General features: G+C 39.3%; 1 protein-coding gene across 3 annotated transcripts in view; it reads left to right on the forward strand.

Annotated features, from left to right (window-relative positions):
- The window catches only part of KIAA0232, a 101676-nt gene that overhangs the window by 42519 nt on the left and 44559 nt on the right, over positions 1–14598 (forward strand). For all 3 annotated transcript variants that reach the window (XM_084625856.1, XM_084625858.1, XM_084625857.1), the window contains exon 3: positions 11761–11898. In XM_084625856.1, the coding sequence (XP_084481982.1) occupies positions 11761–11898 (138 nt within the window). The remainder of the gene's footprint in view (positions 1–11760; positions 11899–14598) is intronic.

A 14598-nucleotide genomic window follows, 5' to 3' on the forward strand; every position in this document is an offset into this window, starting at 1 on the left:
CAGGAAGCATGAGCAGGCAACAACCATTACCAGTACACAGTGCTCCCCTGCAGTCTGTCACCAGCCCCAAGAGTCTTCACCAAGTGAATGGCAGGGGTAGCAGCCCATCTCTGCCAATTGGGACTTTCGAATATTGGGTAGTTCTTGGAGCAACCAGGTCCAAAAACAGCGTCTGTGTCACTAGACAGCTGTTCTGAGCCTGAAACTGGGCTCTCTGGGCCTGAAACCAAATTTGGACAAATCATAATTAAACCAATGCAGTGTATAACTTTCATAGGAGCAGACCTTGACACTGGGATTCCCTTGGCTTACCTTTCAAAGGAAGGAGTATGAATCTATAGCCTTCCTTTTCCAAAAGCCTAGTGTCCAGCCCAACGGCAACAGTGCGATGCCTGCATTCAGCTCCTGGGGTGCATGGCCTCATGTGCTTATGTAACTCTGCATGCCAGACTTCACCTTTGTGGTCTGCAAGCCTGGCTCTATTCAGTGTATTACCCTTCCAGGCACCCTCTGGACATGCAGATATGTGAACCTGCATGGCTTGTCAGTCAGTACACGAGGCATCTACTTCTGGGAGATACGTACATAGTGGCTAGCATCAGAGAGACTCTGCCTTGAAACTTGGCACCTGCCTCAGTGTTCTTGGGCATGGTCACTTGGGCATATCATTTGTTTTTGTCACCTCCTTGACGCCAGTCTCAGTGTATACTTTGGTTCCCATGTCAGAATACTGATTGTGTCTTGGCTCTTGATACTTGCCTTATTACATTGGCATTGTGTGGGCGTTGGCATCAAATTTGGTTGACATATTGCCATCTTTTGCTCATGCTCCAAATCTGCAAAGTTGCTTTTGGAATGATGTACTGTATCGCCTCTTTTGGAGGAAAATGATGGTCTTTATGAAGTAGATACAGGTCTTACACATCTGTGAGTTGGGAAGTGGGCAATCCTAAATATACTGAGGACCTTAGAAGTCTTGGCACTGTAAATGGTGATCTAGATGCACACAGGCCGCGGGGTCAACTGCTCTAAAAAAACTGAGCACAATCACAGACAACTTGCTGTAGACACTTGTGAAGGATCTGAGGATTGGAATCTGAGGATTGTTTCTTTGTCTGGTAAGTGAATTCAAAAATTGATCTCATTATATACCTGAATGAGCAGCTGCCAACTTTTTTCTCAGGAGACATGGAGGAACACATTTAGTAGGACACTCAGCAACTGTAGGGAATCTCTCTCTGATACGTATTTCCACTCCTGGTAGCAAAGATTCTTGCAAAATTGGAGATGAAAGGGCCACACATTTTGATACATCATTATTGTTGTCATGTATGGTTCTCCCTCTCAGAGAGAGCCTATGATATTTTTCTCCACCAGGCTGTGAATCTGGTCTTGGATGATCACTTATCAGTGAAGTACCTTGATCTGTCTCATCCAAATGAACACTCCACTGTTTAATGTGACTTCTGACAACGTAGAGTTTCACAGGCATAGCTTTTCTGCAAGTGTTCTTGCCGCCTTGTTTGCTCATCCTTTTCCAGTGTGTCCTAAAGGGTAGATAGAAGGTGTCTGTACAATTAGGCCTGTGTATGTATTTGAATTGTCTGAAATGCATTACCTGGTTGCCTTCCTCTTAGGCTGAGAGCTCTTATTAAAGACTACCCAAAGGTAGGACAGTGTCTCTAAAGACCTGAATTGCAGTATTTTGTATTCTAATGGGTGTGAAGCCCATAATATGATGGGATCGCCATGGGATCTGAATAAACCTATAAAAGCTCTTTGGGTGTGTTTTGGGGTGGGAGCCCATTTTGGTGCTGTGGCATTATTGACATGAACTGTGACCATATAGATCATTGTTGCAAATAAGGTCCTGTAACTGGCACCAAATCTTTTATAAAGGGGGTCAAATACGGTGTCTAAGGTTATGGTTTGCTGATTATGATTATTCTATATGTATGCATGTATCATTTTTCTATTTAAAGTTATAAGTATACTGTCTGTATTTCAAACTTACGCTATTCTTCTGGGTGACACCCCAAACAATTTGGTGTCAGCAATGCGTAGCCTACTTGATTTAAGGAGATTTAGCTATACAGTTGACCCATTGAGAGAAGGCAGATACACCTTGTGACTCAGCAAGGCATGCAGGGACATGTCTATGGACAGAACTCTGAGGCTTTTTCATGCCATGTGCTGGATAGCTTGTCTTTGGAACAAAGAAAGAAAGGCCACATGGCAAGAGACTATAAAAGGCTGCTGCAGCTGCTCCATGTGGTCTTCAGTCCTCCTTCTGACCTCTGGAGGGACTTTGCTACAAGCTGAAGCTCTGAATGAGAAACTGAATGACCTATCCCAGCTGTGGATAGCATTCACTATCTGTGACCATCCTTTGATAGTTCAATGTGTATGTACAGTGAGATAACTAATTAGTACCATCTTTATCTGTACTTGTATGCAGAGGGGTGAGTTATGGTTTCCATGGGATCCGTTGCTTCTGAATTTCCTTTTTACATATTTATTTATTTTAGTAATTTAAATTCTCAACCATAGCACTACATTGATGTAGTTTCTCCATTACATTAATATGTTTACCAAGCTGTTAAGTACGGTTCTGTCCTTTTTCGTCCTGCTATGGAGGCAGAATCCAGCCTGTTTGCTATACCTGAGTAAATGGCTATTCACGCAACAGGTTTGTAAAATTTCTGCCTTCATTTAGCAGGAGAGTTGATTTACTCTCTCAATATTAGTTTTCTTAACACTTGGTTAGTTTTACTAGTTGTATAACTTCATACTGGAAAGATCAAGACAAGCAGAATTTGTTTTGTTTCATTGAATATACAGGATAAATAGTGTGAATTATGGATTTATAATACCTTGCAGGAATTCTGCTGCAAGTCAGTGAGAACAGAATCATTGTGGCTTGTGCAACTTCCAGATGATACCTGAGATGTAACTATAATCTACATAATTCAAAATTCAGAGGGGTAGCCGTATTAGTCTGGATCTTTAAAAGTGGCAGACAGTCCTGTGGTACCTTATAGACTAACAGACGTATTGGAGCATGAGCTTTCGTGGGTGAATACCCACTTTGTTGGGTGCATGGAGACATGTATCCGACGAAGTGGGTATTCACCCATGAAAGCTCATGCTCCAATACGTCTGTTAGTCTATAAGGTGCCACAGGACTCTTTGCCGATAATTCAGAATGTTTGTTTGAACCATATAGACCAGGGATCTGCAACCTTTGGCCTGCAGCCCGCTGGAGTAAGCACCTGGTGGGCCGGGCTGGTTTGTTTATTTGCCGCATCCACAGGTTCGGCTGATTGCGGCTTCCACTGGCCATGGTTCACTGTCCCAGGCCAATGGGGGCTGCGGGAAGCGGCAGCCAGCACATCCCTCAGCCTGTGCCGCTTCCTGTAGCCCACATTGGCCTGGGACAGTGAACCACGGCCAGTGGAAGCCCCGATTGGCTGAACCTGTGGACGCGGCAAATAAACCGGCCCACCCCGCCAGGGGGCTTACCCTGGCGGGCTGCGTATCAAAAATTGCCAATCTCTGCTATAGACAAAGAACCTTAAAACAAATATAAACTCATTCCTTTACATAGGCCCAACACAAGGTGCCACTTTCTGTTCTGTTCCTCAAAATGGATATCTGTAGTTGTTGAGTCATCTTCCCTCCCTCCTCCTCCCCTCTTTGTTAACCACTGCCATACTAGTTTTTTTGTCTCTTGTTCCAGCAAATCCTTAGTGCTGCTGGAAGGTTTTGCTACCCTTGTACTCTTGATTTGGCAGAGTTTTGCGAGTTGCAAGACTCTGCCAAATCAAGTCACACCTATTAATTAGAAACTTTTATTTATATGGATTTTAAGGGGTTTAACACTGCATCTGTATGTTGGTTATTGAAGGTTGAATTTTTTTAAGTACTCCAAAGCATTGGGATTGCTGAAACATAAAGAATTATAAGGTTTTGGCAAGACTGTTAAGAGTGATAAAGTATACAAATTATAAGATAATAAATATTGGCTATGGTAACGCTAAGTTGTCCCTTTTTTAAGACCTTGCTTCTGGACCTTCTACAAAACTTGGCACTTTCAACATTTTATACAAAGTTAAATTTCCTCCTGTAAAGTTGTCCAGTTACTAGGAAGTTTCTGGTGGTTAAAATGGGACATTGGAAAGTGGAAATTGGGTTGCCTAATTCAGATACACAAGTCCTGATTTTCAGATGTGCTGACAGCTACAGCTTTCATTTGCTTCAGTCTTGGGTGTTTGGAACCTCTTGAAATTGGAAGGTTAGGTTTCTAAAATTGGGTACCCAAAAAGTCGAGGCTAACATCGAAAATTTGGGCCTTACCATTGCTGTATTTCTGTGGGTTTTTTCCCCTGTTGATCTGTGAAATTGGAATGATACGTGCCTTTGTAAAGTGCTCTGAGATCTTCTAATGAATGGTACTATGAAAGTGCAAAGTTATATAAACTCTAATTTCAAAGTAACCGTTGTTATGAAATGCTATTTCTTCAGCTCTGTACAAATGAGTCATGCTGCTATGAATACTTTAAAAACTAGAGAAAAGGTAGTCTCATGGTGTACTTACTGAGGACCAAATCAGGAAGGGCAGCTAAGAGCAGAGGGGAATGCAAGTGCTTGCTAAGACAGCAGTGGGATGCTGCCCCTTGGTGAAAGTGAGCAGGAGAGAGACTTGGCCATAGAGAGACAGCTGAAGAATAAACACCGTGTTGCGCTTTCTTGATCAGTTAAGCATAGCCATGTGTACCCACTGGTTAGTGAACATAAGAATGACCATACTGGATCAGATCAATGGTTCATCAGTTCAATATCCTGTCTTCTGACAGTAGCCAGTGCCGTCTGCTTCTGAGGGAAGGAACCAAACAGGGCAGTTTATTGAGTGATTCATCCCCTGTCATCCAGTCCCAGCTTCTAGCAGTCAGAGGTTCAGAGATACCCAGAGCATGGAGTTGTATCTTTGACAGTCTTGGCTAATAGTCATGGATGGACCTATCCTCCATGAACTTAACTAATGCTTTTTCAAACCCAGTTATACTTTTGGCCCTCACATCATCTGGCAATGAGTTCTACAGCTTAACTGTGCATTTGTGCGAAGAAGTACTTTTTTTTGTTTGTTTTAAACTGACTGCCTATTAATTTCATTGTGTGACCCCTGGTTCTTGTTATGTGAATGGATAAACGACACTTCCTTATTTGCTTTCTCCACACCATTCATGATTTTATAGCCCTCTGTCATATCCCTCCTTAGTCATTTTTCCCCTAAAATGAACAGTCCCAGTCTGTTTAATCCCTCTGCATATGGAAGTTGTTCCATACCCCTAATCATCTTTTTGATCCTTGACTATATATTTTTCAATTCCAATATATCTATTTTGAGATAGGGTAACCTGAAATGTATGCAGTATTCAAGGTGTGGGGTGTATCATGGATTTATATAGTGGCATTATGATGTTTTCTATTTTATTTTCTATCCTTTTTCTAACGGTTCCGAACATTCTGTTTAGATTTTTTTGACTGCTGCTGCACATTGAGCAGATATTTTCAGAGAACTATCCACAATGACTTCAAGATCTTTTTCTTGAGTGGTAACAGCTAATTTAGACATCATTTTATATGTATAGTTGGCATTATGTTTTCCAGTATGCATTACTTCGCATTTATCAGCATTGCCTTTTATTGGCCATTTTGTTGCTCAGTCACCCAGTTTAGTGAGATCCCTTTGCAGTCAGCTTTGCATTTTAACTACCTTGAATAATTCAGTATTGTCTGCAGATTTTGCCAGCTCACTCTTTACCCCTTTTTTCTGATGATATATGAATATATTGAACAGTATTAGTTCCAGTCCAGATCTTTGCGGGACCCTGCTATTTACCTTTGTTCATTGTGAAAACTGTCTATTTATTTCTACCTTTTGTTTCCTATCTTTTAATCCATGAGTGCTATTCAGGCTGGATAAAAATGAATGAGTTTTTTAAAAAAACGAAAAAAGATGAAAAAATCAGATTATGATCACCAAGGTTAAGGCCTAAATTTACTATAATTTTTTAAAATAATTTAACTTAAATAATGTCCAGGCAGTACATGTTTACTGCTAAAGTTTTAAAGAAATTCAATTCACTCAATTGGTGGAAGTCAGTGGCTAAGCATTTGGAATCGGTGTGTGTTGAAGTGCCAAACCAGCTTTTGACTGCAGCAGCCTCTTCTGCAGGTGCAGAGAGAATATTTTCTTAATTTCAGTTTATTCCAATAATTCAGTTCAATAACTAGTTTATGCAAAGTTGAGAAAGTGATTGGGACTTTAAAAAAGCAGGAAATCTTGTTTTTCTCTTCCAATCTCAATAAGAACTATGTGTGAAGTTAGTATCTTCTAGTTCTGAACTTTTGAAGAACATTGGTGACCAGAAAAAATCCGTTCAATTTACTGACTACAGTAAATACTTCTTTTGTTGAATACATAAAATTGTTTATCAAAATATAAAATTAATTTATCCAGCACATTTAAAGTAGTTTTATTTATTAAAAAACAATTTTAAAATGCTAATTCTGTGCATTTTAATTCCAATTTCTAGCCAAATGCAGATTTACATAAATCATGAGCAAAAAAATTTGTAAGCGTTTTGTAGACAAGAAATGCATCATTCACCATTTTCTAATAAAAATAACAAATAAGACACTAAATAAATGTATATTAAGTAATGTAATTGCTTAAATGAGTGTGTATAGACATAATGTATCCTCCTGGTTAGCAAAACAGAAATAGCAAATTATACCATGCAATTGGAATCAAACTTTCTTTAGGAAAATAACTTCAAATATGAATGCAAAAAAATTTTTAAATAAATGAATTTAATCATGATTTAAATCAGCAAGTAGGAAACCTTGATTTAAATCAGTCCATCTGGTGCTATTCCTATACTAACAGGTCTCACTGATCAGTATTCCATTTTAATCTACTTAAAAGACTTGGAGGGCAGAGAGGACTTTCTAGAGGAGTGTATCCCATTCTAAGTTGTATATTTTATATTAGATGAAGTGCCTGGCACCCCAAGGGGTGTCTTTTATTTATTTATTTATTTCATTCAGAATGGTTCAAGTGCGTTTGCAAACAAAATCTGGAGAGGGATAGAAAGTATCTTGTTTTCATTATTTAAAAATATAAAAAATTATTTTTAAAAAATGTGTCTCGTGTCCAAAACGGTTTTGTGTGGAAAGACAATTTCCCTGCTAAGTGTTGCCTAAGTGTTCTTGTAGGTGAGGTAATATCTTTGATTGGACCAACTTCTGTTTGTGAAACAGACAAGCTTTTGAGCTCAACAGAGCTCCTCTTCAGGTCTGGTCAATGTAAATTTTGATTTGAGAGTATTAAGCCTTTCAAAAGTTTACTTCTTGCATATGTAATGCATTTTGTACACCTTTTTAAAGTTTTGTGAAGCGTCTGCCTTAGGAGGTGGCAAACTTAGTTATGCATTGAGAAATTGAGACTGTGTGTGTTTTCAACACCAAAAACTCTGTGCTGAGTACATTAAAATTCCCAGATGAAGCATGGGGGAGCCTGATTTCATTGAAAATAGTTTGTGATGGGGACAGAGTTTCCATAACAAACTCTGCATCTTGTCTAGAGTGCCGGGATAGAAACAATGCCCGTGTTGGAGCAAGAGGTACTGTGACTGAGGATAGAGCAATATAAATCTGCAGTTCCATGAAAGGTATTGTCTCTGATAAGGTGGAAAGGTATTGTCTGGCAAAACATTTCTATAATATATATAGAAATATATATATATATTAATATATAAACACAGTTTGGGAATATATATTATATTTGATAAATACTGTGTGATAAGGTGGTTAGACCACATTGCTATACAAGAGGGTAGAATTAAGGATCCCCATGAAACCTTATTTTTGACATTACTTGACTTTTGAGTGCTCAACTTTAACATTTTTGTAACCGTTTTACTTTTTAATGTAAGTATAATCACTTATAATTTTAGCAAACAGCAGATTTGAGTGTAAGGGTGGAATGACTTTTTTTTCATTTACAAAATAGACTGTCCTCCCGTTGTGACATTTTGGGGCTCACCCAGACCAGTAAGAGTTCTGTCAGCCCCTGCCTTGTAACCCTAAGTGCCTTCGTGCTATGCTGCTATGGCTCAGACCCTAATACCAGTAGCAAGCTGAAGAGCATTAAGATCTCACCCTGGCTTCCACTAACATAATTCTCCTGGCAGGCTCATCACCCCAGAAGGTGTGAAAAAGCCCCTCCCTCCCCAGTATGAGTTCATTTTTTGGGATACGCGTCTCACAGTTTGCACAACAGAGACCTGTTTGGGGTAAAAATAAACACAGACTTATTTAATAGAAAAAGCATAGATTCAAAGATGAAATACTAAGGAAAAGCAAACACATACAAGTTACACAGAAAATAAACATAAAGATGCATCTTTGCGCTTTATACTTGTACGTTACCTAAATTCCCCTTTCTAATTCAAGTTACCCATTGCCTCTGCACAGTTTCCCAATGGCCACCCTGTCCTATAGGGGAGCCACTGTTTCATGGACTATACCCTGCTTAGATGTTGGTCCTCAGTTTTTGGATTAAAAACCGAGACCCAAGCCTGTTTTTAAAATGTCTTTTCTCTTGTCTTTGTGACTCATAGTTATTCTGGGTGGGAAGAATTCCTTTCTTTCTTAGTTTTCCAAGACTGATTTTATTTACGTTTTCAGATTGTTTCAATGTTTTCCCGTTAACTTGAATGGTCCACTGTTGTCTCTTCCTGGCTGGACAGTGGATTGGTATTTGAAGTTGGTTTCCTCTAACATATTGGCTTGGAAATCATAAGAATGACCATACTGGGTCAGACCAAAGTTCCATCTACCCCAGTATCCTGTCTTCCGACAGTGGCCAATACCAGGTGCCCCAAAGGGAATGAACAGAACAGGTAATCATCAAGTGATCCATCCCCTGTCACCCATTCTCAGCTTCTGGCAAACAGAGGCTTAGGGACACCACCCCTGTCTATCCTGGCTAATACCCATTGATGGACCTATCTTCCATGAACTTATCTAGTTCTTTTTTGAACCCTGTTATAGTCTTGGCCTTCACAACATCCTCTGGCAAAGAGTTCCACAGGTTGACTGTACGTTGTGTGAAAAAATACTTCCTTTTGTTTTAAATCTTCTGCCTATTAATTTCATTTGGTGACCCCTAGTTCTTGTGTGATGAATAAATAACACTTCCTTCTTTACTTTCTCCACACCAGTCATGATTTCATAGACTTCTATCATATCCCCCCTTAGTTGTCTCTTTTCCAAACTGAAAAGTCCCAGTCTTATTAATCTCTCCTCATATGGCAGCCGTTCATACCCCTAATCCTCTTTGTTGCCCTTTTCTGAACCTTTTCCAATTCCAGTATATCTTTTTTGAGTAGGGCGACCACATCTGCACGCAGTGTTCAAGATGTAGGTGAACCATGGATTTATATAGAGACAATATGACATTTTCTGTCTTATCTATCCCTTTCTTAATGATTCCCAACATTCTGTTCATTTTTTGACTGCCGCTGCACATTGAATGGCTGTTTTTCAGAGAACTATCCACAATGATTGCAAGATCTCTTTCTTGAGTGGTAGCAGTTAATTTAGACCCCATCATTTTATATGTATAGTTGGGATTATGTTTTCCAATGTGCATTACTTTGCATTTATCAACATTGAATTTCCTCTGCCATTTTGTTGCCCAGTCACCTAGTTTTGAGAGAGCCTTTTGTAGCTCTTTGCAGTCTGCCTGGGACTTAACTATCTTAAGTAGTTTTGTATCATCTGCAAATTTTGCTACCTCACTGTTTACCCCTTTTTCCAGATCATTTATGAATATGTTGAATAGGACTGGTCCCAGTACAGACCCCTGGGGGAAACCACTATTTATCTCTCTCCATTCTGAAAACTAACGATTTATTCCTTCCCTTTGTTTCCTATCTTTTAACCGGTTACCAATCCATGAGAGGACGTTCCGTCTCTCTCATGACATCTTACTTTGCTTAAGAGCCTTTGGTGAGGGACCTTGTCAAAGGCTTTCTGAAAATCTAAATACGCTATATCCATTGGATCCCCCTTGTCCGCATGCTTGTTGACCCCCCTCGGGAGGTGTCTCTTGCTGCTTCATTGCTACATTACCCATGTTGTGAGGTGATGCTGTAGTTACATCATGGTTACAGTTTCTCTCTCTGGTGATGCAACTGCATGCACACATTCTTTAGATATGTATTATACACACATTCATATTTTCATGACCATAACCTGTATACATATCTGCTAATGGCCATCAATTTCAGAACATTACAAGTTTTCATAAAAGAGCTTACTTGACATGTTTTTGTACATGATAACATTACACACAACCAGTTGAGTCAGTTGTTTATTCTTTGGGATTCAGAGACCCCCTGTTCTCCCCTAGAAGTGTCTGGACCCTGATTGTCATAGTCAAATGTGAACAAGTTGTGAGAGCGCTGGAAAATGAAGTTAGTCTGTAGCAAAAGTATTGTTTTTTCCTTAGCTTTTAAGTGATAAAAGGAAATATTTACTGAGTAGCATGTGTTAAACAGGGACAGAACTATAAGTAAGTCTGTGAGTGTGACTTTCCATGCGCTCCATGATTTCTGCAGCAGCCGGTGCGTCTGGCTCAGGGCAGCTCCTGCACCCACTGCACTGGCCACTGCGGGGACAGTCTCGGGACCCCGCAACCTTCTTGTTCGGTGCTTACCTGTGGGGGCTCCCCGGAAGTGGCAAAATCCCCCTCGCTCACCTGCTAGGCGGAGGCATGGCCAGGCAGCTCTGCCTGCAGGCAACTGCCCCCGCAGCTCCCATTGGCCGGGACAGGTCATGAGCCGTGAATTTTTGTTTACTGCCCGTGACCTGTCCATGACTTTTACTAAAAATATCCGTGACTAAAACATAGCCTTAACTATAAGATAATACAAGTAGTGAAGTATAACCTGGAGTAAACATAAAAATGGGTTGACATAGGCAATTAAAGATCATTTTAAGTAGCTGTTTAATGAAGCGTAAATAGTTGAGAATTTTAAAAAAGACACAGATTAATGTTAAGGAAAGAGAGCACTTTAAAATGTAGGCTATAATATTGTACATCAGCAATGTTTCTGCCCCCTTGTCTTCCCCATCTTATCTGATGTTGTCAGTTCCAGATGTTTATTCTCCTTGCTTTAACTGTTAATGGAACAGCTTCTCAGCAAATGGGTGCTTAAAGCTTATTTCAAATTCGTAAATTTTCCTTTCAGGTATTGTAAGGGAAAATATTTTTCAATGAGGTATCACAGTCAAGTTCACGCAACTAAGGGTACGTCTACACTGCAATCCAAAGTGTGATGGCCGCAAGGGTAGACATACCTTTGCTAATATAGCTAAAAATAGCTATAGTGGAGATGTGGCATGCTAGTGCTGGTAAAGTTAGCAAAGGTATCTCTGCCTGTGATGCAGTCACCATTGAGATTGTAGTGTAGGTATATCCTGAGTCTCAAGAAACAGCATGGTCTACTGGACTAAGCAAGGTATTGGGAGACAAACTTCTCTCTACCTCATTTATCTCAGATCTGAAATGATAGCTGTCTACTCATTTCATGTGGGTGTTGAGAAGATTATATAAGTGTTATAAATTATGTTTAATGAAATCTTCTTTCAGATAATTTTGATCCTTTTTCCTTTAACTTATTTTAGGAGAATGACATCTTCCTGGGCTGGGAAAAAGGAGCTTACAAGAAATGGGGAAAGAGTAAGAAAAAGTGTTCTGATCTAACACTAGAGGAAATGAAAAAACAGGCAGCTGTCCAGTGTCTTCGCTCTGCTTCTGATGAAGTAAGTGTGGATTATTTAGTTGATTCTTTAATAGAATACTGTAATGTTCTTCCAAACTGGCTATATTAACTTTTGATGTTTAGCCTTTTAATAAATGGACTTTTTACTTGAGTTAGATGTTAGCGGTTTATTCCTTCACCCACTTACTTCCCTGATCCTTCTCGCATGAACAGAGAGCAACAATAAGGTGCAAACAATTTGATGTTTATTGGGGTGAATTTCCAGCAAGCATGATTCCAGTTTCCTTCCTTAGTGTCCCCTTCCCAGCTCTGACACCACAGAGCCTTACCTGTGTCCCTGTTCCTATTCCTGCCCTTAGCAAAACATGATTCCAATTTCCCCACCCTCATTCCCTGTTCCCATTCCGCCCCACCCCCACTTCCTGATTGACTGCAGACTATATAGTAAAACTTGAGTTCTGCTTAGCTATAGCTTAACCAATCATTTTCCTGAAATTTAACTAACTAATCCTAACATTTTGTAACATTATTTAACCAATTATATCCCACCACCTTAATTAGTTTACACCCAGCAAAATTAATTATACAGCAGACAGACACAATCACAGAACCAGACAGAGGTTATACAGACAAACAATAGGGAAATGGGGACTACAGTGATAGAACAAACACAGAAATGAGGATTTCACATTGCAGCGATTGATAAGTGAGTTCTTGCCAGACAGGATGCTATCAAACTAAGTTTCCTTTTACATCTTCTAGGCACTTCCCTTTCTCTGGAGGCGATAGGCATTATCAGGGCAGGATTTTATTCCTAACAGCCCACTAGCACCTTCTTTCAATGTGACTAGTTTGGAATGTAAGGATGTGACCGCTCGCTTCCCAGCTTATGGCTGCCTTTGCTGCTTAGCCAAAGGTCTTACCCTAAGAATAGGGCCTCAGGCTGTCACAGTAAGAGAAGGACCTTACACCAGCAGGCAGTGATTTTGATTCTTTCTTTTATACCTCTATCACTAGCCAAGTGATAAGAATACACCTAAATTCTTAGAGTATAGGCCTTTACAGACAGGCCTGAATGTCTGTATCCTAACATTAAATTGTTTAATTAGTTGCCTTAGGAGTCTGTGAGAGCTCTTTATGTCCCTGTATGATGTATGAAATCTGGGTACAGAATCAGTCATCTCTCTACGTCTTCTATAGTATATACTGTGTGTGACAGGTTGTTCTTTCTACAACCCTCGCCTGCTCTTGCCAGGGTTCTTGTCCAGGCCCCAGCCACCGTTGAAGTCTCTGCGCTGCCTATATAGCAGTAGACTTGCATAATGACACTTACTAAAATCTTAAATTTCACTTTGTAGTTATGGATATACACCAGCACTGAGGAATGGATTAGCTGGCTCTTATAGCTCAAAGAGCATTAATGGCTGTGTTTTTTTCGGTGGGGAGCAGCATCCCTGATCTCTCATGTCATTTCCGTGAACAAGATAGGAATTGCTTGGTAGCTCTGTCTCTGAGAGTGGAAGGTGTAATTGAAACAAGAGTTGGATACATTTATTTTGTTTTTATTTACATGTTTGCCAGTTCTTTATTTTCTTATTTTATAATCATAAATCACTAAAATGGATGTATTATAATTGTTAATTAGTTTCCTAATTGTTAGTAGAAAATCAGATTTTATACATATATATTTTTCTGTTAAACTTAATATTTAAATATTCATCTGTAACAGAAAGGGAAGTTCCAGGACCCATTTTGTGTGTGTGTGTGTGTGTGTGTGGAGAGAGTACATCCACAAGTCAATGAAATTGAAAGGTTTCAAACAGGCTTCCTCTTCATCAGGGTTGATAGAGACTGGACATCTTCTGTATTAAATATTTTAACAGGAGAAGACCAAACAGTTTATAGGACCTGTTAATGAGTGCATGTGAGAATGTGGATAGGTGATGTAAAGTTAAAAAAAAAATCTTGTGTTTTCTACATGTGATAAAATAACTGCTGGGCAGGGTGGATAAAAATCAATGATATTTTTTAAAAAATCAAAAAAATCAGAATTTTTTATTTAAATGGGATTTTTTATTTAAATCGAAATTTTTGATAAAAAGGTTTTTCCCCTCAAAAAGCAATCTAAAGATCGTTTTAATTAAGATACATTATAGCTCAAAGATATCTCATCATGGAAGAGGGTTTAGAAATTCTAATTCTATAGTATGAGACAATATATTCATGTAATATTTAAGAAAAGTTTTTTGTAAATGAGTTTCAGTAGTTCATGGATTAGGGACCCAATCTTATGGGGTTCCGGGGGCTTCTGTAAGGATTATTTAGGTTAATCTTTCTATCTACCCTGTTGGACTCAGTGCTCAGTCTAGAAGATGCCATCAGTGATGCTTAGTTTTGCAGTTCTCAAACTGTGCATTTGTGTCTCCAGAGATAACATGCTTGTTAACAGCAAAAATGGTTTTAAATAAATAATAAATAGAGGTGAGAAATAACAGACCTCTACCCTATTGTCCATCTGCAAATTTGTGTACACAGAGTCAATCCCTTACCTTTCTCTAAAAGTGCAAAGTGTTGGGGGTGGAATAGATCTGGACAAGGAGAAGAAGTCTGGAGATAAATGTGAGAAGGGAGGGACAGGGAGTAGAAACAAAAGTGAAACTATTTGAATAGCATATTCCAGAAGTCTTGAGGTCTTTCTGAGGGTAGCCTTCATTGATTTGAGATCTACTATACCATTCTC

The sequence above is a fragment of the Lepidochelys olivacea genome (genome assembly GCF_965140295.1).
Source record: "Lepidochelys olivacea isolate rLepOli2 genome assembly, chromosome: 4".
Taxonomy (NCBI): domain Eukaryota; kingdom Metazoa; phylum Chordata; order Testudines; family Cheloniidae; genus Lepidochelys; species Lepidochelys olivacea.